This window comes from Vulpes lagopus, chromosome 14 (genome assembly GCF_018345385.1).
Source record: "Vulpes lagopus strain Blue_001 chromosome 14, ASM1834538v1, whole genome shotgun sequence".
NCBI lineage: Eukaryota > Metazoa > Chordata > Mammalia > Carnivora > Canidae > Vulpes > Vulpes lagopus.
Window position 1 is genome coordinate 12,579,413 of NC_054837.1, and position 27,642 is coordinate 12,607,054.

Below are 27,642 nucleotides of genomic sequence, written 5' to 3' on the forward strand. Positions count from 1 at the left end.
AAGTTTCCCTACTCCACTTTCCAAAAGCTTATAATGAATTGGGGAAGAGAAAGTCTAAACAAAACTTAACTATGAAAGGTGAGAGATCACAATGGGTGCTACTACTTCTGGGCACTGCAGGAGGTAGAGGAGGGAGACAGGAAGGAGTTGAAGCAGCTACAGAAAACAATTGAGCTAGGGAGGTCTAGAGAAGCAGGACCCTGAGGATCTCTCTCTATGGAGTGTCCAGTCCCCCCTGGCTGTTCAACACTGATAGCTTCTGCCATCAGCCATTGTTATCCTATAGCATTTCTTCTTGTTCTTTGGATGATGAACTTCAGGGACTTAAGAGCTGAGTATGGCATGAAGAGTATGGACACGAAGTACCTAGAATGGTGCAAGAATTATGAGTTATAGGAGATGGTGGGGAAGACCCTATTCTGGGCATGCAGCTCAAATTCCTCTCAACATAAAAGGCATAATGGATGAGCTCTGAATTGGGAAGAAAGAGGTCTGGTTCAAATTCTTGGGAGCTACATGCCCTCGGACAAGGCCCTTTCTCTCTCTGGGTATAGTTTCCATCTGTAAAATGAAGGAATTAGACCATACCCCAGATCCCCCTAATTCTGTGCATACCTAGGTCTTTCCCTAAATGATCCAAGGTTCAAATTTCAGAATCACCACTTACCACAACTGATCTTGGGCTGGCTGCTTCATTTCTCATTTGTGAAATGGAGACATCACTACCTACTTTCAGGGTAACAGCGAGGACATTAAATCCACTTCTGAATAAGTGTAGGAGCCTAGCAAAGGGCCAGCACTAGAAGCGGGAAGCTTCCTTCTTGCCTCCCAGCTTCTGATTTGAAGCTCCCAGGTACCTGTCTTTCTCCACTAGATTGTGAGCTCCTTGAGGACAGGAGCAGTGTCCCATTTACTGTTGGTAGATTCAGCACCTACAAAGGGCACAAGAGAGTAAGCCCTTTGCAGATGTTTCCAAACTAAAAATGGTGGGAGTGGCAAGAACCAGCAGTCCAGTTGGGACGGTGAACATTCTGTGGCTCAGTCACCAGGTCTTGCTCCTCTCCTATCTGCAGTGGAGAAGAGCTTGTGCATGTGTATTTGCACCCAAATGCAGGCCTGGGCCCTGTTACACCCTCTCAATGGTATGTGTGCTGCAGGGCACAGGAGTACCAGAACACGTCCTCCTTTCTACTGCCAATATCCTGCTTTTGTTTGTTGCAAGTAGCCCTGGCCAGGCCCAGGAGTGTGGGGAGACAAACGAGTGCAGACATGCAGGAGAGACACACCAGGCTTCTGGGAAGAACACCTGCCTGGAGAACGACATTACCAGTGCACACATCTGTGTCAAGGAATGCCTTTGAAGGGTATGGCCAGCTACAGAGTCAAAGTCAGCTGCTACAGGTGTTTGAAGAAACAGCTGATCGGAGGGCTGGTTATGGGTCTCTAAGCGGTTTTGTCACAGAACACAATTGGTTCTCACTGGAGTGGGAGACTTAAGAGACTGAGTTTAGATATTAAGAAGTTACTGCTACCTGTTACTTGAATGCCAACCATATTCTAGGTGCTGTATGAGGTGCCTTACTTACTTGATCTCTAATTTTGATCACATCCTGCAAGATTACAGGATTATCCCTGTTCTATAGACCAGAGACAGAAAAGCAGAGTCAAGTCACTTTTGTAAAGTCACCCAACACATACACGATGGAGCTGGAGTTATAACGTGTGTGTACTTGGCCATTTTTCACTAGACCACATCACCTGAGTAATGCAGCACATCCATTAAGCTGGTCCTCAGGATTTGCATCTGTGAAAATAAGGAGGCTGGAGCCCAAAGAGCTCAAGTCCCTTTGAGTGTTAACACTTCATAAGGTTTCTCCTTAAATCCAAGTACTGAATGTTAAATGGCACAATGATTCTCTTCCTTCCTTTAGCCCACAGCCTTGTGTTCCCCGGCAATCTCTGCCTTTTTGAGGATCCAAAACACACTCTGGAAATTTAAGGTGCTACCCCCAAAAATCCCCCCTCAGATTCTTGGAGGCCACAGCAACAATATGTTTCTCCCAAAGCCAAGGCTCTTTTCCAGCTTTGTTTCTTAAGGTTTCAAGTGAAAGTCAAAATCTGCCCTAGCTGCAGGCTGCCCAAAAGCATCCAGCTTAGAAGTAGTGGAGTTGGTGGCAGAGCCCTAAACCGAGGTCTGAGGCATCAGTTACCACCCTCTCCCAAGCAACCAGAGTGAACAGAGCTAAAACCCTCCAGCCAGAAGAGATCATGGAGAGCCCACATGCACTAAGAACAATATCCAAAATTCCTTTCTCAAAGCACTATAGAGGGCCTGGGTAGCCACAAAGTGAACTGAACCTTGATGGTTACTTCAGTGGGTAGCTCAGATCCAAACTAAGGACTTAAAAAAAAATTATTTATTTTTAGAGAGATATAGTAAGAGAGCAAGTACGCAAGCAGAGGGGAGGAAGAGGAGGGACAGAAGGAGAAGGAGAGAGAAAATCTGAAGCAGATTCCCCACTGAGCATGGAGCCTGATCTGGAGCTCGATCCCAGGACCTTGAGATCATGACCTGAGCTGAAATCAGTAGTCAGATATTTAACTGACTGAGCCACCCAGACACCCCTAACAATTCCATTTTAAAGTAATCTCTATACCCAATGTGAGGCTTGAACCCACAACCCGAAGATCAAGAGTCACATGCTCCATAGATCAATCTAGCCAGGGACCCCAAACTTAGGACTTTAGAGTCAGCAAGGAACACACAGGTAAAAAAAAAAAAAAAAGAAAAAAAAGATAATCAGGTTGAAATTCTTACAAACAACTCAAGACCTGGGTCCACATTCCTTCTTTGCTTGCCATTTACTATCTATGTCACCTCAAGCCAGTTATTTCATGACTCTGGGCCTTAGTCTACACATCTGTACGTTGGTGATGATAAAATCTCAGGAGTTTATGAGAATTACTTACAAATATCTAGAATGATCCCAGGCTCACAGCAGGTGCCCAGTAAATGTTCATTTCCCTCCCTCCCTTTTTTAATTTGAGAACACCAAGGGCATAAGTAGACAGGTTCCTTTTCCTCCCATGCCTAAGCAGTATAGATCTGTATCTTGGCCCAGAACCAAACAGATTTCTGTGAGTAGAGAAGGTCCTAAAATGAATTATTTATCTAATCAATTAGAAACCAATTGATTGTGATGCCTGGGTTGCTCAGTGGTTGGGCATCTGCCTTTGGCTCAGGGAGTGATCCTGGGTCAGGGGATCGAGTCCTACAATGGGCTCCCTGGGAGGAGCCTGCTCCTCCCTCTATGTCTCTGCCTCTCTATATGTCTCTCATAAATAAAAACTAAAAAAAAAAAAAAAAAAAAAAGAGAGAGAGAAACCAATTGATTATTATCAATTCCTATCAATTGGGAAATAGTTACTGTGTATCTAGGATGTGCAAGACCAAACAGGCAAGGTGCTATGCTGGGAGAAGCCAAGTGAGACAAGACATGGGGCCGCCCTCACTCACATGCAAATTCTTCAGACCAAATGTTTACAGGTAAGTTTTCAACCTTAGGTAGTTGAAGTAGTCACTATTGCAATGGATTTTCAAAGGTTAAAGAATAAGCCCTCCCATGTCCTGGTAAAGGCCTGGTTGGATGTTCATATTTAGTCTCTGGAATGAGCAGAAAGACTGTTGGGGAGAAGCTGCTTCCAGCCCCTTGCCTCTAAGCTCTGACTGGGCTAAAAAAGGGGAAATGGGCAAGTCTTTCTGCCACAGCCTGAGGGTACTGTGACCAGGCATGCCAACTCCTCTCTAGGAACAGAAGGGTGGATATAACAGGAGTCTAGAGATGCTGGCCCACCAGAGCCCAGTCTCCTGCCACTGAATTTTCATTATTATTCCTTTTTCCTGCAGACCCTGTAAGATTGAAACAGTCAATAAGACTGTAATTATTTTTTTTTTTTTTTTTTTTTTAATAAGACTGTAATTAATATGGACTATGCTGTTACCCTGCTAAAGAAAAATTAACCTAACACGTTATAAGCCTCTGATCAGCAAGAAAGCAAGAAGTGTTACCAAAGTGTGTTGATTCCGTTCCAACCAAAAGCCAAGACACCTGTATATTCAAGTAATTTGTGCCATCATACAAAAGTTAAGGGATTAGGAAAAAATAGAGAAGAGCTTGTGTGTCTCTGAGGAGCCACAGGAGTTGCGAAGTTATAGGAATTACTCACCTGATCTGAGTCCTTCACTTTTCAGGTAAGAGAGTCCTAAAGGAACTAAGGCAGCTGCCAAATGTTACTGCTAAGCTGGGCAGAGTTAAGAATAATTTTTCCCTTTAAATGTGGGTTGCTTTAGAATAAAAAGATGCACTTGTTTTCTTCAAGAGGCAATGTGTAAATCAAACCCATTAAAATCTAGCTTGGACAATAAGGGAAATTCTATAGAAGAAAAATTCTTTAAAGATGTCAGACAAAAGTCACTCCTTAATTTACCTCTTCTGTAAATTCCAATTTGAGGCGTTTTCTTACTCGGGAGCACACCTATAATTGTGCCCCCCCCCCCTTCCACTAGTGGCATTGGCGGAGAACTGTGCACTCTGTTGAGCGCAGTCTGTCAGGCAGGCAGGGGGTGTACAGGGTACAGAAATTACATTCCTCATTCCCCGCTCCCTCGTCCCTCCCTTGTGCATTGTCACGCCTGATCATGTCCCCGTGGAATTTGGTTGCGTCACTTTCCTGCAACCACAGCCCTAGAACTCCTGTGGACTTTGTACTCCCCCAGACACTTGGGGTCAAGGACTTAATTTGTTTCACAGAATCTGGCAAGGGTTGTGTTCGGAAGCCCAGAAAGTCCAACTCCTATGCTCTGCAGTGGAGGAAACTGAAGCCCAGGGAGGGGACTGGCACCTGGTCAGAGAGGAGCCCTTGAGGGATGCTCTGTAATAAGGGAGGGAGCTGATGGTGGGAGCAGTATTCTGACCAGTGACTGTGGTGTTTGATTAGACTGATACCTGGGAGAGCAGAAGGTCTGGGTGGTCCCTCCTGTGGAGTACAGAGCCCTGCACGCTGGCCATCTCTCCAAAAGTGGCTCCAGGAATGCGGCCTCTCATTTGGGGGAGGTGAGGGGGCTAAAATGAGTCAGTACCCCCCTGACTCCAGCTGGGCAAACAAGAACTAGGGTAGAGAGGGAAGTCAGGCTCCCCAGAGGCACGGAGACAGAGCAGGACAAGGAACAGGCAAACCTGGGGAGGCACTGGTGGCATGACCCTCAAAAAGTCCAGGTTGAGGGGTACTTGGGAGGCTCAGTGATCTGGTAGTTCTGGGATCAAGCCTCACATCGGGCTCCCCATGGGGAGCCTGCTTCTCTGCCTATGTTTCTGCCTGTGTCTCTCATGAATAAAATCTTAAAGAAAAAAAAAAGGCCAGGTTCAGAGTTCATTATCTGCTCTAGCTCCTGAGTTATGTCCTGTCCCCAGAGATTAAGAGGGGCACAGCATTCCCTGCTCCTAAGGGAACAACCCCTCCCCCAAGCTGCCTTTCCAGGATTAAGAGTAAGGGGGATTAATGAGGGCCTGGTCTAAACTAGTGGCTACTTCAATACTCGATTCCACATGGCAAAATCTGCTCTTAAACTCAAGATCAATTCACACTGGCTCTTCAGAAAAGAAGCTCTGCCATCCCTTCAATGTGCCAGGCAAACTATGGGGGCCCTTTTATTGGACTCTCTGCTGGGAGAAGAAAGCAGAGACTGCCCTTGGAGGTGTGAGCAGAGGAAGGTGCAGCCTCCTGAAGAATGAAAACAAACGCAGGAAGATGGGAAAGGCTGACCAGAGACCTCATATGTTAATTCTGTTGAAAGTGGTTGCTTCCTTAAAACGGGGATACATACTGCCCGCAGGCTTTGAGAGAATTAAAGGATAAAGTGCCCAGCAGGATGCCTGAAGAGTCAGCACTGAGGACTAGTTCTCTTCTCCCTCCCCCAAATCCCAAGGCTTCCCACCACTCTACCAGGGTCCAGTAATTCCGTGAAACCACATGGTGTTCTGCTTTTCTGCTCAGAGCATGGCCACCTGACTAGTATCCTGGCAGCGAGGTCTGGGCATGAAGCTGGGTTGGGGAAGCCAAAAGGGAGAGGTCGACCAGGACCACTGGTGAGGGGGAGGCAGCCCTTGGAACAACAGGCTGCTCCCAAAGAATGAAAACAAGCCCCACCCTGGCCAGGAATGGCTCCATTCAGGAGGGACCCTGAGGGCCAGAAACCCCCTGGGGAGTTTCTGTTGGAGGTAGGGTGGGGCGGAGTGCAAAGAAAGGCAGGTCAGAAGTAGAAAGTTTCCACATCTCCCTCTGAGAAACCCCACAGAAAAAGGCCAGCAGAGGTCTCAGGCCTGGAGATCCGGCCTGTGGGGGGCGGGGGCCGAGGGGGGCCGGTAGTGGTGGCCAGAAGCTCAGGAACAGTCTAAAGCCAATTGCCCCACTCTTGGAAGCCCTGCCCAGGCCTTTCCCTAGCAACTGTACTCACCTGGGAGCTCAGAACCCCTTAACGCCAGAGGCAAATGTGCCTGCCCTTAATAGAAAAAACATTTATAGAGCACCTACTGTGCACCAGGTTGCCCACACCCAAGCCTTGCCAGCTTCTTCCATGCTGTTTGACAAAACCTGTCCATCCTGCTTGTTGGGACAAATTCCTGGCAGACAGCACGGCCTGCAGGTAAGACACGTGAAAGCTGGAAGAAAGCACCCTATTTGTGCTCTTCCCCCGGAAGCAGTAACACCAAGAACAGGCAGGGTCACTGGCATCTTTTGGAGGCTCTTTCAGGTATGCCTGGGAAGGAAGGAGAGCCGGAATTCCCCTGGAACCTCCGTCTGGGCATATCCCTCACCTCACCATTCCTAGAACATGGTGGGAAGCTTCACCAGGCCTATTCTGCTTGGGCAGAGCTTCTGCTAGCTTCTGCCTGACAGAAAACGGTGGTCAAGGGACACATGAAATCTGAGAAGCAGGTTCAGGGAGGCCTCTGCCCTCCCCTCAGGACCAGGGGCCATTAGAGGAGATGGAGAGGGGGACTCCGAGCCCAACTCACCGAAAGGGGTCTCTGGAGGTGAAGTAAGCCGGGATGGACAAGTAACTCCCCATCTTCTTCCCACACCAGATAAACAAGCTCAGCTGCAAACCCGTCTGGGAGTGCCTCAGGCTGGCTGCAGACGGCCACCATGACAGGCCCACGGCTCTCGGCACCTCTGGCTGTGGGCGGGCTGCCCAGGGCTCACCTCTCCCTCCGGAGAAGCCAGAGGGACGTGAGGACTCCGGGCCACTTGCCCCCCGGCAGATTCCTGCAGGGGGTCATGGCTGGGATGGCTCCTCCCCAGTTCTCGGAAGCTCCGGTGGATCCTCAGGACTCCGAGAGAACCACCTCTCTGCAGAGGCTACACACACACAGGGATTCCTGGGCTGGGGCCGGTGACTAGCTAAGAAAGAAGCGCTGCTGTCAAGTTAGCCTTCTTCTTCAGTCCCTCCCCTGATGAGGGAGGGAGGGAGGAAGAGGAGGGGCTCCTCGCGGAACCGAGGTGTGTGGTTGGAGCAGCTATTAGGAAATAGACCTTGCAGGCAAGGGGTGGAGCTGGGCTGGAGGGAGGCTGCAGGCTAGCGCCGCAGACAATAACCAGGACTGGCTGAGCGTCCATCCCTGAGCTCCGGGAAGGGCAGGGCAGAGAAAGAGAGCACATCTACCCCCAAGTGTCCCCAGCCTGAGGAGCTGCCCAAAGCATAGTTAATTCTGCTCGGAGGTGAAGGAAAGCACGGGATACCAACTCCAGGCCAAACCACGCCCCCCTGAAGGCGGTGGGGGGGGTGTCTCTTGGGCAGGGGAGGCAGGTCTAGAGACCCAGGTCCAGAGAACTGCCCTCTAGATGCTTTGAGCTGGCATCTACTGGGTCCTGGCACTAGGGTCCCCATTCATCCTTTCCCTCGCCTGGCCTGGGGACAGCCCCCAGAACTAGCCAATGGGGGCTGCCACTCCATTTCTGGGCAGAGCTGTGCTGAGCAGGAGGAAACAAGGCCTAGAGGGTTAAGTGACACCTGAAGTTTCCCCATGTAACAAGCATTGTATAAGCACTCTCTTATTGCTCCAAGATGGGAATTATCTCCATAAACAAGGAAAGCAAGGTTCAGAGAGATTAGCTAACTAACCCAAGGCCAAAATACTAGTCAGTGGCAGGCCTGGGATTTAAATGTAGGCCCATGTGAGCCCAGAGCTCATTCTCTTTTAGGGGAAATATCTCCCTCAAAGCCTTTCTGCAAGTTGGAGACAGCACAAACCGGAGTCCAGGTCATCTATCACCTCTCTTTCATTGCCAGAACACCATCCATTGGCCTCAGGGGGCAGTGGTGCTGCTTCTGCTGTGGCCATGGCAACCAGGCTGAAAAATGGGACATGATGGAGGACAAAGCTGGGAGTGCCTGTGCGGATGATGGGCCTAAGTATCTGGAGGGGCAGCCTGGCTGAAAAGCACCAGCTGAGGAGATGACCAAACCAGAGTCCACCATTAGGAAAGCCCCTTATCCCTCTGGCTGCAGGACTGTGAGGGGAGAAGTAAGGTTGCTGGACTGGGACACATCCAGACCCCTCTGTTGGACTTGAGCAGCTCTCTCCCACCAAGCACACATTTTTCTCTACTGAAGTCACCCTGTCACTGTGAAAGGAAAGTCTATGGCAAAGGTGGTGGCTGGGTTACAAGGGAACATTTTCCTATTCCTCTATGGATTGGGCACACAGGTAACAATGAATGTGATGAGAGACTGTGTTTGCACCCTGTTATAAGCTACCATTTATTAAACACTTTGTTCCAGGCTCTGTGTTAACTGCTCTCCATCTGTTAATTATCTGACTTAAATTGCCAATATATGGGGTAGATGTTATCCCCATTTAACAGATAAGGAAACTGAGGTTTGGAAGGGTTTCGTCAATAACCTGAAGACAAACAGCTGGTAAGTGGTGCAGCTGGGTTTCAAACCTAGTTAGTGTGATTGTAGATCAGGGGTTTCCATAAAGGGCCAAAGAACAAATATTTTAAGCTTTGCAGGCCTACACAAATAGAGACTCCCTCACTGCAGTGCCAAAGTGGCCATATATAAAATGTAAACAAATCGATGTGGCCATTTTCCAATAAGCCTTTATTTATAGACAATGAAATTTGAATTTCATGTAACTTTCATGTGCCATGAAATATTCTTTTGCTTCCCCAACCCCAATCATTAAAAAATGTAAAAATCACAGGCCATACAAAAACAGGCAATGGAATATAGTTTGTCAACTGTTCTGCAGCCAAGGAACTCAACCACTCTGTCTACTGCCCTAATAGTGAAGACCAGCTTTTGGCACAATTGCAGAACTCAGCCACATCTATCTACTGGCACACAGACACCACACTCCAGCCCCAGAGGCAGCCAGCAGGGAGTAAGCACTGGACGGGCACTCACCCTGCACCAAGCACTGCTCATAGCACTCACACATACGAATGAATTTAACCCACACTAGTCAGTAGTGCTATACTCTCTCCCTTTTTACAGAGGGAGGAATTGAAGTACAGAGTTTAAATTGCTTGTATGAGGTTACTCAGCTGTATAAGTGAGAGGTGAAGTTAGGATTCGAACCCAGGCTTTTTATACTGAGCTCCACCATCACTGCTAGAGCCTGGTCTGGGCCTGGAGCCAGAATGTCTGGGTCTGAATGCGACAATGCACTGTGTGTAAGCCCTTGGCACAGAGTCTGGAACACATTAAGAGTTGATAAATGTTAGCTGCTAATATCATTAAGACTATTGTTACTACCACTATGAGCTAGCTATGTGGCCTTCAGCAAGTCACTGCCTCTGTCTGGGCCTTGGTTAAGTCTCTAAATAGCTTCCGGCTTCAACATTTGTCAACCCTATAAGGGCTCCCTGTTTTCCTTGCATCTCAAGTTGAGTTTAAACCTCTTGAGCCAGCTCTGAGGTGACTGAGATCCCAACCTGAGGGCCACACAGGAGCCACAGAAGAGGAAGGTTGGAAAAGGGAAACAACACACAGGATACTAAATGGCTCATACAGCTGGAGAGCTGGGAGCTCTCTTTCTCCCAGCAATAGAGCAAACTGTTTCTCACCAAAAATCTATTATGTTCTCTTGTAATTCGATCAGGCAAGAAGGGGGCCCCAAATTAAGTCTGGAACTAGCAAATTATCTTCTAATTGCACCCTCTGATTTTCATCTGATGAACAGAGTGCAGATGGAAGAAAATGAAAGCCACAAAGAGACTGGGGCCAGGGAGCCCATGAGCATAACTCCTCTTGACATTTCACACAGCTCTGCTGTTCCAGCGGCGGCGGGCTCAGTGAGTCGGTGTCTAGGAATGTGAGCAGGAGGCTGCAGGCGTTCTCTATTCCCCCTCACTCAGCTTACAAAGGACTCAGTAGGTGGGTGGGTGTGTGGGGAACTAGTATGAGGGCTTCTCAATGCCATGAAAACCGCCTCCTCCTTAAAGAGGGGAGCAGCCTCTCCGCATGTCGTGAGTGGAAGCCCCTCCTAGGTGGAATCCATCTGACCTCCATAAATCCAGCCTTCAGGAGGAACCACTGAAGGACTGATCACCAGATGTGATAAGCTGCTGGCTGCTCAGACCCAAGCGTGTGGTTCCTCAAGGACAACTTCAAAGGGACTAAACCACCCAGAACTGGGAGGTGAAAGGTCACATTGGAGACTATACATCCCCCTCGTGTCCTTGGATACTGGCCCTGGACGGAAAGCTGCTCTTCTAGGTCCCTAGGACAGCAGGCAGAGGATTCAGCAGTTATGGATGCCAGAGGCAACTGCAAGGATCCTTGGATTGGCAGTTACGGACAGGATAAAATGGCAGGAGAGGTACTAATCATCTGCACATTTCACAAGTTGAAAACCTGATGAGGAGCCAAGCAAGCTGATTCTGAAAAATCAGCTGAGATGCAAGAGGTTGAAGGCAATAGCCTTTCAGGCTGGCAGCCCCAAGTGAGCACTCCAGTGAGTAGTCCATGAATCACCAGGACCTCTCCTCAGAAAGCAGCTCTGGTCAGAAAAATCTAAAGTCCAAGGAACTGTGTTCATGTGGGGCCCTCTATTGGCCAGGAGGACTCCAACCAAGAAAGGGAGCTCCTGGGGACTCCATAGCTTCTGAACCTTGAAAGGTGAGCATTGCCACCTTCCTCTACTGACCATTTGTCCAGCCTCTGCTCCTCCTCTCTTTCAACATGACTGTAGCAGTCATCTTTCTAAAACAGGAGTCCTGGAAATTCCACTGATAGAAATTTTGCCCAGATGGGGTGCCTGGGTGGCTCAGTCTGTTAAGCGTCTGCCTTCAGCTCAAGTCTTGATCCGGGATCTTGGGATCCAGCCCCACAGCAGGCTCCCTTTTCCCTCTCTCTCTCTGCTGCTCCTCCTGTTTGTACTCTTTCTCTCAAATAAGTAAATAAAATCTTTAAAAAAAAAAAAAAAAAGAAAAGAAAAATTGCCCTGAGAAATATTCCTATAAATGAGCTAGGACATGGATCTAGTACTTTTTAATACTAAAAGATTAGGAACAGTCATGTATCCAATAATGAGTGGGCTAAATACAATTACACATGCTACTACAGAATATTATGCAGCTGTTAAAAATAATGAGGTAGGGCAGCCCCAGTGGCACAGTGGTTTAGCGCCGCCTGCAGCCTGAGGTGTGATCCTGGAGATCCGGGATCGAGTCCCATGTCGGGCTCCTTGCTTGGAGCCTGCTTCTCCCTCTGCCTGTGTCTCTGCTTCTCTCTCTGTGTCTCTCATGAATAAATAAATAAAATCTTAAAAATAATGAGGTAGACTCCAGGTACTGAAACAGAAGTTGTCCTGAGTGAGATGTTACATAAAAAAATCCAAGTATCAGACACAGTGTATACTATAATCCCACTGTTTAAAAACTCTAGGTGCATAATCCTTAGAGATCATCTGGAAGACTCCACTACTTGGTTGTTTCACCTTTCAAGTAGTGAGACATCTAGAGGCAGGGATAAAAATAGCATTCATTCGCTACCTTTTTTTTTTTTTTTTTTTTTTTTTAGATTTTTTATTTATTTACTCATGAGCGACAGAGAGAGAAAGAGGGGCAGTGACACAGGCAGAGACAGAAGCAGGCTCCATGCAGGAAGCCCGACGTGGGACTCGATCCTGGATTTCCAGGATCACACCCTGGGCTGCAGGCGGCGCTAAACCCCTGTGCCACCCACCGGGGCTGCCCATTTTGATACTGTTTCCATTTTTCTTTTTTACACTTATGTGTGCTTTTTATTTTTATATTCATGAGAGACAAGAGAGACAGAGGTAGAAACATAGGCAGAGGGAGAAGCAGACTCCCTGTGGGGAGCCTGATGTGGTACTCGATCCCAGGATCCTGGGATCCTGACCTGAGCCAAAGGCAGATGTTCAACTATTGAGCCATCCAGATGCCCCAATAAATAAAATCTTAAATTAAAAAAAAGGAGCCCCAAGTCCCACCTCCTCACATTTTCCCCCTAGTGCCCCTGTCCAAAGGCAAAGCCTACCTGGTGTACTACACCTCAGACTCCTGGGGTTATTTCTTTTTCTTTTCTTTTCCTTTTCTTTTCTTTCTTCTTTCCAGATTTATTTATTTGAGGGGGGGGTGAGGGGGTCGGGTAAGGTGCACAGGAGAGCAGGGGGAGGGACAGAAGGAGAGGGAGGAAAGAAGCAGACTCCCCACTGATGTGAGGCTCAATCCCACAACCCTGAGATCATGACCTGAACTGAAATCAAGAGTTGGCCATTTAACTGACTAAGCCACTCACTCTCCTGGGGCTATTTATCCAGCTTCCCCCATCAGGGTTAAGCTGGCCACCTCCTGCGCCATTCCACTTCTTGACCCAGCCACATAGGTTTTCCCAAGCCTTTGCTTAGTTCCTCCTGTAATGTCTTCCATCTTCAGGCTGGTGGATGTCTCCTCCTTTATCCAGGTCCAGTTCCAACAGAGCACTCCCATCTCCTCCGGGAAGAGTTCCCTTCATGTGTCCCTAAGCACCACACACAGGAAGGGCTCTAAGCCAGTATCTGTCTAGTGCCAGATCAAACTACATGCGGCCCATAGCAGATTCACATTGCATCCAGAGATGCCCACTACATAAACATATGACTCAGGAACTCCCTTATGAGCAACTACAGTACTAGAGTGATGATGGTAACTAACGTTTATAAAGCATTTTCAGTTTACAGAAAATGAAAATACTTCATCTAGTTTAATCCCTGCAACAACTTCACAAGGTATACCTATATAGCACAGACCGGGTAAGGGAAGTCAAGAGGTGTTAGGTGATTCATCCAAGGTTACTGCTGGGAAGTGCAAGACTGAGATTAAAAGCTGCCTTGCTGACCTCAAATCCCATGCCTTTTTCTCAGCGTGAGCCCTAGCGATGTGTTTAGGAATCTCACCTCTCCAATATAGGGCCTCAAACTGCTGGGTGTGTTGAATTCCTGCACCTGATTTTTCTAGGTTTCCTGCTCACATTCTTACTGTCAGAACTTGCCAAATGCCTTGTGGAAATCAAGAGAGTGTCTCATGACTTCCAATCCAGTGAAAACATGAAGTCATGACTAACTCACTACCACTGAATCCTAGTGATGGGCTCTCTTCTAAGTGTTCACTGTCCATCTATTCTATCATCTGCAAAATTCCATAGAATTCACTAGAATTTGATCAAAAGGATTAATTTGATCAAAAGTCAAAAGGATTATGAGTTTACTTTTTCCTTCTTTTTGAAAACTGAATCAGTTAGCTATTTCTGCCTTTATTTTGCTAATGGATCCCTGTTATATGGCAGGTGTGGATCAAATAATCAAAATACTTGGATACGGTCCCCATTCTCTGAGGTTTCTCAAAAGTTACTAACAGTGGTTCCACTACTATGCTACAAAGATTTTTCATTTTTTTTTTTCTTTTTTCAGTATACTAGGAAATAATTTTCCTTTTTTTTTTTAGAAAGTTTTTTTTTTTTTTTTAAGGAAATAATTTTCCATCTAAAAACTAAACACATTTCATGTGATTGGGTATCCTTATGCATCTTGAGCTTCCCATCCTCCCTTCCTAGTTTCAAGTTCATGAGCTGTAAATCAAAGGATTGGACTAACTCTCTAAGGTTCTATCCAGATTTCCATGACACTTAAGATGGATGCCAAGGATTATCTTTTGCTGGGTGTTTGTTAATATGACACCACATTCCAGAAGTTGTGGACACTTGGTTCCCGCTCTGCAAAACACTAAGTTCCATGAGTTAGGCACTGAGGTAGGCTTGCTCACATATGCTTTCATTTAATTCTCAAAACTTGGTGAGGTTGAGGTTGCCATCTCCTTTCTATGTATGAGGAAATAAGGTTCACAGAGAAGGCTGTGATTCAAGGTCACAGGTCTAGGAATTGGCAGAGCTGGGATTTAACCCAAGTCTTTGGATTCCAGGTTCAAGCAGTAAAGTTGTCTCAAATAACTATTTTACACTTGCTATTTGATTTGCAATAGTATTTCTGAAATGTGGTAGAGAGAAGAGTGCATCAGACTCTCAGGGACAGTTTGCTGAAAATGAAGATTCTGGGGCCTTAACTGAAGCCTACATAGTATGGATTGCTGAGACCGTGTCCAAGAATCTGTATTTTAAACAAGCCCCAGTGTCTCTGATGCACACTGAATACTGAATCTACTACTTAATTCTTTCCTATGGGCTCTTCCACTTGATTTCATCCTTCTCTCACACTAACCTTGTTTTTTTTTTTTAAAGATTTTATTTATTTATTTATTTATTTATTTATTATTTATTTACTTACTTACTTACTTACTTACTTACTTACTTATTTATTTATTTATTTATTTATTTATTTATTTATTTATTTATGAGAGAGAGAGACAGAGACACAGGCGGAGGGAGAAGCACGCTCCATGCAGGGAGTCCAACACGGGACTCAATCCCAGGTCTCCAGGATCCCGCCTGGGCCGAAGGCGGCGCTAAACCACTGAGCCACCTGGTTGCCTTCACACTACTAACCTTGAGAGGCGAGCAGGATAGATCGCTATTACCCTCCCAGCTACAAATGAGGAAATGATTCAAAGATAAGTTGTTCACTTTCTTATTCTGAATTAAGCTTAAAAAATAAATGTTTAGTGGTTGAAATTTTGGAAAGCCTTGGATCGCTGGGGACTTTCACCATCCTGGTGCTATTCTTACTCATTTGTAACCCCATAGCTGCCTCTCTTTTTTCTTCAGTGACATTGTAGTGGTACTCAGGGTATTGTAGGAAAAGATGACTCCAGTATATAGGGTGATCTCATGAAAGACCACCTTTGGAACTGAAACAAAACACAAGGGCTGACATTAGTCAATTTCAGAAATAGCTGATGCTGCTGTAAGTCAGTGCTACTGATGGGAGCCCAGTGGACACCCTCTGATCTAAGCAGGATCACCACAGAGCAGCCTCAGGAAGATATGACCAGAAGATGACTGACAGAAGAAAACTATCCTCAAACCTGGCCTGAGGTACTCAGAAGGTTTTTCCTGGTAATAGTGACAAACATGAAGGAGAATTTGTTAGCACCCCTCCAGTACTGCCCAGGAAGGGGGATTCTAGTCCTTGGGGGAAAAATTCAAGGCAAATTAGCTGCCACAATGTAGAAGCCATGCCATCCTTTGAGCTTTGATGGTTTCAGGCTTTATAATGACATTTATAGACAGAGATCTTACTCCATACTCTCATTTCAGAAGGAAAGCTCCTGCTTGGGAGAATACTGCAGAGCAAAAATGATGGTGATGATGCATACAGAAAAGGCTTCATCCACATGTCCAAAGAGAAAGGTGGTCATTTGACAAAAACATCATTTGTCCAACAAACACTGAGCACCCACTGCACTCTGGGCACTCGGCTAAGCTCTAGGATACAAAGAGAATTTCTTATGCTAAGAGTGATGTTAGATGTGTAAACAAATATCGACAGGACAATAATTGAGGTATAATAATAACAAAGAGGAAGAAAGTCTCCTCTGTTTGATGGGGAAGGTTCAGGGTAGATTTGACAAGGCTGGGATGCCTGGGTGGCTTAGCGGTTGGGCATCTGCCTTTGGCTCAGGGTGTGATCCTGGAGTCCTGGGATCGAATCCCACATTGGGCTCCCTGCATGGAGCCTGCTTCTCCCTCTGCCTGTGTCTCTGCCTCTCTCTGTGTCTCTTGTGAATAAATAAATAAATAAATCTTAAAAAGAAAAAAAGAATTTGGCAAGGCTCTTTCACAGGGGACAAGATGTATCAGTTGAATCTAAAGGCTGATTACCAGGCAGACAAAAGGCATTTCAGCCTGAAGGGACAACATATGTAGTAAATGTACTAAGGTATAACAGAGTATGGTCCATAAGATGCAGTGCAGGGCATGTGTGAAGGATGATCAGAGAGGAGGCTAGGATGGTGGGAGAGGGCAAGGGCAAATCCTCAAGAGGCAGATCTGTCAGGTGAGAGTCACCCACAGGCAGTGAAGAGTTATCAGAGGTGTTTAAGCAAGCAGAGGTTCCCAATGAATGGAACATAAAGCCTGAATCACCAAAGACAGTGCTGGTCTTTAGTTGTCAATATATACGTCTCCTTGAACGGGCATTTATGTTTCAAGTCTACACTGGCTGCAGATGTGTCCACATGAAGTCTGCTGGCCAGCTAGTGTTCACTAACAGCAAACTATGGCTTCATTAACAAGCAACATCTCTACTGAGCTGGTCATTTTAACAGCTGAGATCTGCCTGTATGGGCTGTAAGCAGTTAAGAATGATGTTGTGACCTCTTATAGATAATCATCTCCTGTTGTTCTATAATATAACTGAATGTCCAACATTCAGTGTCCACAGCTGTGATTATATAGACATTCTTCTCCTGGATGCACCAGAAAAAAAAAATGCTTTGGATACCTTAATAAGTCTCCAGGTAATGCCAGGAGGAGAGCCCTGGCCTGAAAGAGAAGACCTGATAATCTGAGCTGGCTAAAAATAGACTTGCTGTGTGAGCTGAGGCAAGCCATTAAACTTTCCTGGGCTTTAATTTCTTCCTCTGTAAAAGGAAGGATTTAGGTTGGTAAGTAAGTAAGTAAGTAAGTAAATAAATAAATAAATATTCCAGCAGTAGGCCAATATTGAAGAGAGACACAAGGAAGAGGTTGTGGTCAGAGAAAGGTTGACTGGCTGGCCACCCAGAGACCTCTCCAAGGCTATCATTACCTTGGTAAATGACCCTTAATTCAGGCCTCGTTTTTGGCCTGGGAGGTCCAGAAACAGGACTTCATGGTACTCTGCAAGGGTTAGACATCCTACAATGGCTCTAATCACTTATCTAACCCACAGACCATTTATGAATTCACAGTTGGAATTAAAATATCTACATCCTCTATACAGGTACTATCTCCAGACCCTGTTATCAAGAAGCCCAAGAAGCCCAAGAAGCTGAATTAGGCATCAGAAGGTTGTTCTGTTGGCATGAACCTAAAGAGCAATAAGAATCCATGGAGAGAAATTTCATTCTGGCACTAGTGAGCCAGCCAAACCAGCCCTGTCTATACCAAAGAACCCCCTTCTGGAGACCAAATCCAGATTCAATATTTTTCACTGGACATGCTACTAGTTTTGCTTCACTAACTTTTCACTTTCTGTTTCACTGCTGGCCACTCATTATTCCACTGGCTTTTAAACTAATTTTTAATTGAAAAAAAAAACAACGCACTACTTCTTCAGATATGTAACAATCACCGATTCATATATTCAGCTCTGAGAGGCATTTGGCTCCCTAGTAGCTAATAACAAATGGCTAACGCTTATCAGCATTCACTCCATGTGAGACTCTGTTACTACCCAGTACTACACAGGACTTTCCTCATTTACCACTCCATTAGGAATTAGGGAGAAGGTTTGTTATCTCCATTTTAGAGATGAGGATATGAAGGACAGAAAAGGTAAGTAACTTGCCCAATATGCACAACTAATAAATGAAAGAATCAGGATTTGAACCCAAGTAATCTGGTTCTAGAGTCTGTGCTCTTAATGACCACATGATACTGCTCTTATTACATGTAGATCTGAGTAGTTTAAACCCTAGAGGACAAACTTCATTTCCAACTTCTTGGAGAATCGCCAACCTACTCCCTCACTCCCTGCCAAAAATCACCCATAAGTAAAAGATATTATTATTAAGTATTCCACTTTTTCCCACACTATACTTTACTGTACATCTTCACCTAATGCTGTCCTTCAAAGCTTTCTAAAAGGGATCCCTGGGTGGTGCAGCACTTTAGCGCCTGCCTTTGGCCCAGGGCGCGATCTTGGAGACCCGGGATCGAATCCCACGTCGGGCTCCCAGTGCATGGAGCCTGCTTCTCCCTCTGCCTATGTCTCTGCCTCTCTCTCTCTCTCTCTCTCTCTCTGTGACTATCATAAATAAATAAAAAATTAAAAAAAAAAAAAGCTTTCTAAATATAAAAAACAGGGGCACCTGGGTGGTTCAGTCAGTTAAGCATCTGCCTTTGGCTCAGGTCATGAACTTGGGTCCGGGGATTGAGCTCTACATTGGGGGGGGGGGGGGGGAGTCCCTGCTCAGCGGGGAGTCTGCTTCTCCTTCTCCCTCTGCTCCTCCCCAATGTTCGTGCTTTCGCTTCTCTCTAATAAATAAAAAAATATTTAAAACAAATAAATAAAATATAAAAAACAAATAAATAGAGGGACCTAGGTGGCAGTTGGTTAAGCATCCCACTCTTGGGTTTTTGGCTCAGGTTGTGGTCTCATAATCTCATGTTGGGCCTCACACTGGGCTTCATGCTCAGCATGGAGTCTGCTTAAGACTCTCCCTTTCCCTCTGTCTCTCCCCCTGTGCACTTGCTCTCTATAGTCCTCAAATAAATAAATTAAAAAAAATAGGGCGCCTGGATGGCTCAGTCAGTTAAGGATCCCATTTTTGATTTTGGCTCAGGTCATGATCTCAGGGTTGTGGGATCGAGCCTCTCTAAGATTCTCTTTCTCCCTCTACCCTCTCTCCCCCTCAAACAAACTTATGACTAGAATTGAAATTTATGGCTAAAATTTTTGCTGGATTTCAATTCATAATTAGTTTGGTCTAGAGTAGCTAAACTCATTCTTCCCTACTGTTCTCTCCAGGGTTTCTTCGTGTCTGGCTGATACTTACAGAGAAGTACAGCTCAAGACTTGCTACTGGACAAGACTGCTAGGTCATCCTCTCTGTCTCCTTTAGGGGAAGAAGACAAAGCTTTAACTTCTCATCTCAACACTTGCAGGCAATTTTCCAAAACAACCCAATGTCTGGAACTTACTCCTCTCTGCCACTTACAGTAACTGCAGCCACAGTGGCTGCTAAGGGAAGGATGTGGGGAAGGGGAAGGGGAAGGGCAGGGAAAGGCCTCACTTACATCATATCTCTTGGCCACCCCTGGCAATTCATTCAACAAATATCTTGCCCATGCCAACAATGTGCTCAGTGGTGACACAATGGGGGGCAAAATGTCCCATAGCCATGACTAGGTTATACTTACTTACAGAATATTAGAGGTCTCAGGATGTCATTAAGGAGATGATCAAATGAATAAATATAAAATTAAAACCACAAAAAAAGCTTCAAAGAGAAAGTCTATGAAAGCATAAATAGGGATGCCAGGTGTCCCTGCTAATGTCTATTAAGTCCTAATTATGGCCAGGCACTGTGTGGAAGGGCTTTAAATACATGATCAAATTTAATCTGCATAACAGGGACGCCTTGGGTGGCTCAGTGGTTGAGCGTCTGCCTTCGGCTCAGGGCATGATCCTGGAGTCCTGGGATCAAATCCTGCATCGGGCTCCTCTCGAGAAGCCTGCTTCTCCCTCTGCCTGTGTCCCTGCCTCTCTCTCTGTGTCTTTCATGAGTAAATAAATAAAATCTTAAAAAAAAAAGAAAGCATAAAACAGGGGCCATGACCTATTTTATAACTATTTCCCTGACATCCAAGTAAAGATCTGAAGGATGAGCAGGAGTTAATTAGCCCAAAGGAGAGGGAGGGGTCATTCCAGGCAGAGAGAACAGCAGGAACAATGGTCTTTGAGAAGAAAGCAGGATGTGTTTTGGACCTTGTGAAGAACATTGAGAGTGAAGTAGCGAGAGAGCAGGAGGCTAGGAGAGACCAGACCACATTAAGGACTGGTCTTTATTTAAGAGTCCTGCAACGTGATGGAGTTAATATAAGGATGGAGAGATGGCAGTGTGACATGGTCAGATTTTTTTTTTAAAGGTCATTCACTCTGGCTGCTTTATGGAGGATGGATTAGAAGGCTATTGCAGTTATCCAGGGGAGACACAATGGCAGCCTGGAATAGAGTGGTGGTAAGAGAAATAGAAAGACATGGATGCATTCAAAATATCACCTGGAGATAAAACTGACAGGTGTGGATATGGGATAAGAGAAAAGAGGTATTAAGAAGTACTTCCAGGTTCTGACTTAGGCAGTAGGGCAGATGATCATGCCATTCAACCGGACAGGTTATACTGAAGAGAAGCTAGTTTTAGGAGGAAGATTGAAAGGCTAGCTGGATCTGAAATGCCTGGAAGACATTCAAATGGACAGGGGAAATTGACAAAGACAGGACTAGAGCCCAGTGGAAAGGTTTGGACTGTAGATATGAATATTGGGGTCTTCAGTGTGTGGAAGACAATAGAAGCCATAGCTGTTGGTGACATTGCCTAGGGAGAAACAGACTGTGCCTGGAGAAACAGCAACAATTCAGAACTGGATAGAAGATAAGCAAAGTAGAATGACCAGAAAAGTGGGGGGAAAACCAGGAGAGTATGGAATGTCATGGAAGCCAAGTGAAGAGAATGTTTCAAGAGCGACAAAGACACTAATAATAAATGCTAATGTCTATTAAGTCCTAATTATGACCAGGCACTGTGTGAAGGGCTTTAAATACATGATCAAATTTAATCTGCATAACAGGGACACCTTGGGTGGCTCAGTGGTTGAATATCTGCCTTTGGCTCAGGGCATAATCCCAGAGTTCCAGGACTGAGTCCTACATCAGGCTCCCTGCATGAAACCTGCTTCTCCTCTCTCTCTCTCTCTCTCTCTCTCTCTGTCTCTCGTGAATAAATAAATAAAAATCTTTTTTAAAAATCTGCATAACACTCTTTTGAGGTAGGAAGCATTTCATTTCCCCTTTTCTAGATGAGGAAACTGGCAAAGAAACTCAAGGTCAGCTGACTCAAGATAAACTGGGATGGAAACTCAAACAGGTTGACTCCAAACTCTCATTTGCTTGTCTCTACAATCTCTAGTGCAATTTGGGAGGTCATACAAAATAAAGCCTGAAGAGCAGCTGATGGACCGATGCAGCTGTCCCCTGGAAACTTACTAAGGGAACACTGTTTCAAGGGAATGAGAATGGAAACCAGACCAGAGCCCATTATTAGAAATGCTCCATATTATTACCTGTTTTTCAGCTGAGGGAGCCAGTTAGGAGACCAGGCTACTATGCTAAATCTGTATCCCGAATAGCATCTAATTTGCTGCCTTTAATATAGCAAATGATAGGGGATCCCTGGGTGGCGCAGCGGTTTGGCGCCTGCCTTTGGCCCAGGGCGCGATCCTGGAGACCCGGGATCGAATCCCACGTCGGGCTCCCGGTGCATGGAGCCTGCTTCTCCCTCCGCCTGTGTCTCTGCCTCTCTCTCTCTCTCTCTCTGTGACTATCATAAATAAAAATAAAAAATAAAAAAAATATAGCAAATGATGCTCAAAATTGTATGTGAACTGCTAATGTAAGCAGCACAAAGTTGCCTATATGCTGCTTGCTGATAATCCTTTACATTATACTATCCTCAAGTTTTCAGAGTGTTTTCTTATCCATCACCTCTGTGATCCTCCCAACTACTTCATGAGGTGGATTACTTTTATTACATCTTATTGATTAGGAACTAGTGACACAGGAGCTTGCCAACAGTTATACAGCCAGCTTGACTCAATAAAGACTCAAATCCAGCTCTTCTGACGCCAAGTCTACTACTCTTTCTGGGGAGTCCCAATGGAAAGAGGACCCTCTTCAGAGCCAGGGAGATCTGAGTTCAAATGTGTGTGACTCTGAGCAAGTTCTACTTTTTTGGACCTTCCTGTTTTTGTGTAAAGTGGGGTTGTAGGGCTACTGTAAGAGTTGAATCAGATAATCAAAGTGCAAATTTATTAATCAAATTCCCAATGTAATGCTTAATAAATATCTGTCATCCATCCCTGGCTCCACCCTGCACCTCTTCATCTCTGCCCCAGACAGTAACTGTGGGGTTTATTTGGAATCTTCATTCTCTCTTTCCAAAAACAGAGCAGTATAAAGGCATGTTGAAGGTTACATACTGCTGCTACATACTAGGAGTCCCACAGTGTGTTCAAGCTGGAGTCTCTTTTGGAGGCTGAGGAAGGCCCAGGTGGTTATCCTGTCAGGCACACCCCAGTTCCCTGTTTAACAGCCAGCCTTAATGAGTTGCTGGCTGGCTGTTTCCTTAGAGATATACTAGACAAACAAGCAAACTAGAATCAAAAGCTTGGGTTCATAAATCCAGCAGCAACATCAACATTACAACAGCAGAGGGCAGGGTTGTTCCACGGACTCCCATGCCAGGAAGCCAGAGACCCAGGAGAAATGTAACAGCACTTTTATTGACACTTGAGAGTTCATAAAGCCTTTGCACCATACCCTTTGATGTTATTTGACACCACTAGTGTATGGCAGGCAGGATGAGTGTTTTTACTCTGAAGGTACAGAAGAGGAAAGCAAACTTCAGGGAGGTTATATGACATGACCATATTCAGGAATGTAAAGCAAGGAGTCAGAATGCCTGGGTTCAAATCTCAGGTATGCTACTTATTAGCTCCATGACTGTGAGCAAGTAACTTTCTCTATTTGTAAAATAGGTATGACCAGTACTATAGTTATTACACTGTTAAAAGAATTAAGTTAGATGGGGCACTTGGGTGGCTCAGTTGGTTAAGCATCTGACTTGACTCTTGGTTTTGGCCAGGTCATGATTCATGGGTTGTGAAATCGAGTCCCACATCAGGCTCCCTGCTGAGCTTCTCTTTCTCCCTGTCCCTTTTCCCCTCCCCCTCACACTACCTGTCTGGCTGTCTCTGAAATAAATAAACAAACAAACAAACAAACAAACAAATATTTTTAAAAAAGGATTCAGTTAGATGATTCAAATGTGAAATTCTTATTAGGACAGTGTCTATACATAATAAACACTCAATAAACGGTAGCTCTTACTATAATTATGATGTACTGCACTTGTTTAGGTGGCGGGTGTGGGTGAGAAAAGTGAGCATGACTTTCAGCATCATAGAAGATATCCTGTTGGGGATCCCTGGGTGGCTCAGTGGTTTGGTGCCTGCCTTTGGCCCAGGGCGTGATCCTGGAGTCCCGGGATCAAGTCCCACGTCGGGCTCCTTGCATCCTTGCATGGAGCCTGCTTCTCCCTCTGCCTGTGTCTCTCATGAATAAGTAAATAAATAAAATCTTAAAAAAAAAAAAGAAGAAGAAGATATCCTGTTGTCACCCAGCCCATTACACCACAGTCTCTGGTTGCTATGTGTACAATTTCTTCACTTGCCTTTCCTGGAGTCACAAATTTAGCGGAAATGGTCTATTGACCAAAGAAGTGACAACAGCTTTCTATTTTTTTTTTATTTTTTTATTTTATTTTATTTTATTTTTTTAAGATTTTATTTATTTATTCATGATAGTCACACAGAGAGAGACAGAGAGGCAGAGACACAGGCAGAGGGAGAAGCAGGCTCCATGCACCGGGAGCCCGATGTGGGATTCGATCCCAGGTCTCCAGGATCGCGCCCTGGGCCAAAGGCAGGCGCCAAACCGCTGCGCCACCCAGGGATCCCGCTATTTTTTTTTTAAAGATTTTATTCATTTATTCATGAGAGACCCAGAGAGGCAGAGACATAGATAGAGGGAGAAGCAGGCTCCCTTCAGTGAGCCCGATGTGGGACTCGATCCCAGGACCCCAGGATTATGACCCAATCCCAGGACCCCAGGATCACGACCCGAGCCAAAGGCAGACATTCAACCACTTAGCCACCCAGGCTCCCAACAGCTTTCTCTTTGTATTATTCCTTTTCCAGAGCACAGGCATTAGAAATCACTTCTCAAAAGAGAAAGCTCAAAGAGTCTGTATCTGAGATCCTGAGAAAGGAGGCCCTGAAGGGTTCCCGGGAGCCTTAAGTATGGGTTTTTTTTTTTTTGTTTGTTTGTTTTTCTTCTGACAATGCCATTAGGAACCAGGTCAAGCAAGAGAGTCCCAGGGAAGGGTGATAAAGACTAATAGAGGCAGTTTTCCCTCTTCCTACAACCCCCCCTCTTTAGATAAGCACTTCTGATGAGGGTGAAATCATCAGAAAACTTGTCAAGGTTCTTTGGTTTGCCAACATGCGAAGTCCCCATAAAACATGCCAGCTCCATAGTTTGACCTCAGCTACAAACAACATGCAGTCTGGCTGCTTCCTTGGCCTTCCCCAGGGAGAGGGAAGCCAGTTCCAGACAGCTTCAGAGAGAATGGCCCCAATTCTAGAACCAGTGGCACTGTTCAGGGAAAGGGGAGGCCAGAGGTACTTAGAGTCCAAACAGGCCTGTTGGGAAGGTTGAGGAGAGAAAGTAGGAGGGCTAGACAGACAAGCATCCAGGGATCAGAAGGATCCTGGACAAAAACCCAACTGCATCAGACTAAGCTACTTCCAGGAGGTTTGTCAGCTGGCCTCTGCTGTACAGTCCCAGGTTCCAGCCTTCAGTGTCTCCCAGGCACCTGAGAATCTGGTGGAATGCTATCAGAGGCAGGATTGCGAATGTGGCTGCAGATGGAGGGGTGGGGGATGGGGAAGTGTAAGGAGAAGAGAGGAGAGTTTGGGCCAAACCCCAGCAATTTCTCCATTGAATATCTAGCTCCACCCTGTGACTAGGAAAACAAAGATGTGGGGGAAGAGGAAAAGAAAAGTCATTTCCTTTATTGTAACTAACTCAACTGGGTAAGAGCAAGGCTGGAAGGGAATCATGAAGTACGAATGGCTGGAAGGCTGGAAGCAAGGGAGGGTCTTGCTATCAGCAGGCCTATGTCCAGACACTCTGAATTCATCAGAGATTTTAAAAAACTATTCAGGCTGATGCCTCGTGCTCCTTATAACCAGGTTACTTATGTGGTCAGATACAGTTGTTCCCAGCCCTGAAGATCTTCCTCCAATCTGGGCAAAAGTCAGTTGGGTCCAAAGTAGATAGTCTCCCCAGGGCAAATTATCAGGCTCCATCTGAGGACTTCATGTCATCCAGTTTCCATGGGAAAGCTCAGGAGTCAGGAAATGCACTCCTTCAATACAGCTGGGTTAGACTATGTCCTTGAGACAAAGCTATAAATAGGAGACCTACCCCAGATGCTCTACTTCCCCTACAGGCATGATCTTTGGTGTAATTGTGCCAGAGTAGTTCAAAGTTAACCTTAATCTCTGAGGCTCCACATTAGAAGACCAGTGGGTGTGTAATAAGAATAATAAATGCATGCATGTAGGTGTATACAGACATACACTTACTATATAATACAAAGTGACAGCTACTGATTATTATCTGTATCCTATGTGTCAGATGCTATGCTGAGCACTTTATATAGGTTATCACATTTAATTCTCTCTGACAACCTGTGGGATGAGTACTTGTCCCCATTTTACAGATGAGGTGCCTAAAGTTCAGGGCAGTCACCCAAGGACAGTTAAATTGCAAAGCCAGGATTTAAAACCAGTCTCATTCCAGAGCCTGCACTCATCCATCATGATAACGTGCCTTACTTCTTTCTGAGCATGTATGTGTGTTTTTCTCTACACACACACACACACACACACACACACACACACTCCCTAACAAGCTAGCATCTAATCAGACCCACAAATGACCCAAAACTTCAGTTCTAAGGTCAGCTCTAGTCATCCATGACCTGTCTTTGTAGCTCCTTGTCTTTTTGGTTTCAGGCCTCTCAATTGTGATATGGAGGGGTTGTGTCACACAATAGGTGGTCTCTTCCGCTTCTGAATTTTTTTAGTGCTAGAAGAATCCAGAAATTCCAAAAATTAGCTTGTTCTACTCTGTCCTGCTTATTTTGGATAGAAAGTATTAACATAAATAGGAAAACAGCAGAAATAAATATGACCATATGGGTTAGGTGCCAAGGGGAGCCTTGGCCTAGGAACTCATTAGAATTTGCTTCAGTTCTAAATGAAAGGGCTAGCCAAAGGCTTTATCTATAGTATCCATTATAGCTTTGACACTCTGCTCCAATGCTTACTAAGAATCAACTTTGCTGAGGGTAAAAGGAAAAACCAAGGTAATTAGATCCACAGAGAAGACTGGAAAATTCGGAGTTAGAGCTGAAAGAGCAGAAAAATGCTAGTTCTTCTCCAACTCTTCCAGAGGGCAGAGCTCTCTAGGCCAAACCCCCCACATGGTTCCTGGGTGGAGGCAAGTGCTTAAAGGTCAATTAAATTACTTGGTATCAGCACGGGGGATGCTTTGCAACACGAGCTGTGTGTGGGAGCTGGAATCTACAGCGCATGGTGCCTGTCTACAGTCTGTCTCATTCTCAAGATGTGAGCAACAGCTCTACCACTTCAGACCACGAGGGCACACGTGCCCACCCAGCCTCCAATGTGGAATGACTGTAGGCCAGGCACTGTTTTATGTTCTGGAGAATGCAGACAAGCTCCCACTCTTGAAGATTCCAATCTCACAGGGAAATAAATAACCATTCAGTGGGTGCCTACCATGAGCTGGGCCCCTGGCATATATGATTTCATTTGATCTTAACGAGTCTATGAGATAAATTTTTAATATCCGTGTTTTTCTGATGAGGACACTGAGTCTCAGACAACAGGAATGAATCCTACCTTAAAGTCACGTATTTTTAAGAAACTGAGCTGCCTTCAAACAATAATCTAAAGGCTATAATAAAATTAAACAAAAAGCAGGAAACTAGGGAGGCATCCTGTGGTGAAGGGCTGGCTCTGCCAACTGTACTAAAAACAACCCTTGAGGCACTTACATACTCAGTAGTGTAGCTGTGGGAAAATCATTCTTTCTGGGCCTCAGTTTCCTCATCTGTAAAGTGAGGGTGCCGGGACACCCTGGAAAGGACTGCTCCCATCCCCTCATCCTACTTCTAGCTATACCTGGCCCATTTATGGCTCTTCCACTTTCACACCTGATATTCGGTTATGTGTTCTTCGTTGGCACATCCCTCCCCGTCCCTTCAAAATGGAAACTCTCAAGTTAGAACCTTGTTTTTGTATTTTCTAGAACAAGAAGTAGTGGCGGCTTGTAGTGCATTGGCAAAGACAGGAGGACAGACCCACTTACCGGAAGCAGGAGCTATGCCAGGCTTCGTTGACAGTCCTGTACCACCTCTGGCTTGGAGCAACATGGTCCCCACAACCCCGACACCTCCAGGTATCTTCACCTGCACACAAAACCAGGGAGTTGAGAGGCCCAAAGTAGCAGGAGGTACAGGGAAAGGATTCCTATCGTGCAG

At 45.6% G+C, this 27,642-nt stretch overlaps 1 protein-coding gene across 3 annotated transcripts in view; it reads right to left on the bottom strand.

Moving 5' to 3' along the window:
* Window positions 1-27,642, bottom strand: part of LIMK2 (LIM domain kinase 2) — a 59,286-nt gene that overhangs the window by 19,750 nt on the left and 11,894 nt on the right. For 2 of the 3 annotated variants that reach the window (XM_041728642.1, XM_041728644.1), the window contains exon 2: window positions 27,471-27,570. In XM_041728642.1, coding sequence (XP_041584576.1) covers window positions 27,471-27,570 — 100 coding nt within the window. Of the gene's footprint in view, window positions 1-7,076; window positions 7,510-27,470; window positions 27,571-27,642 lie in introns of those variants that run through there. The other variant, XM_041728643.1, reaches the window with a different exon arrangement.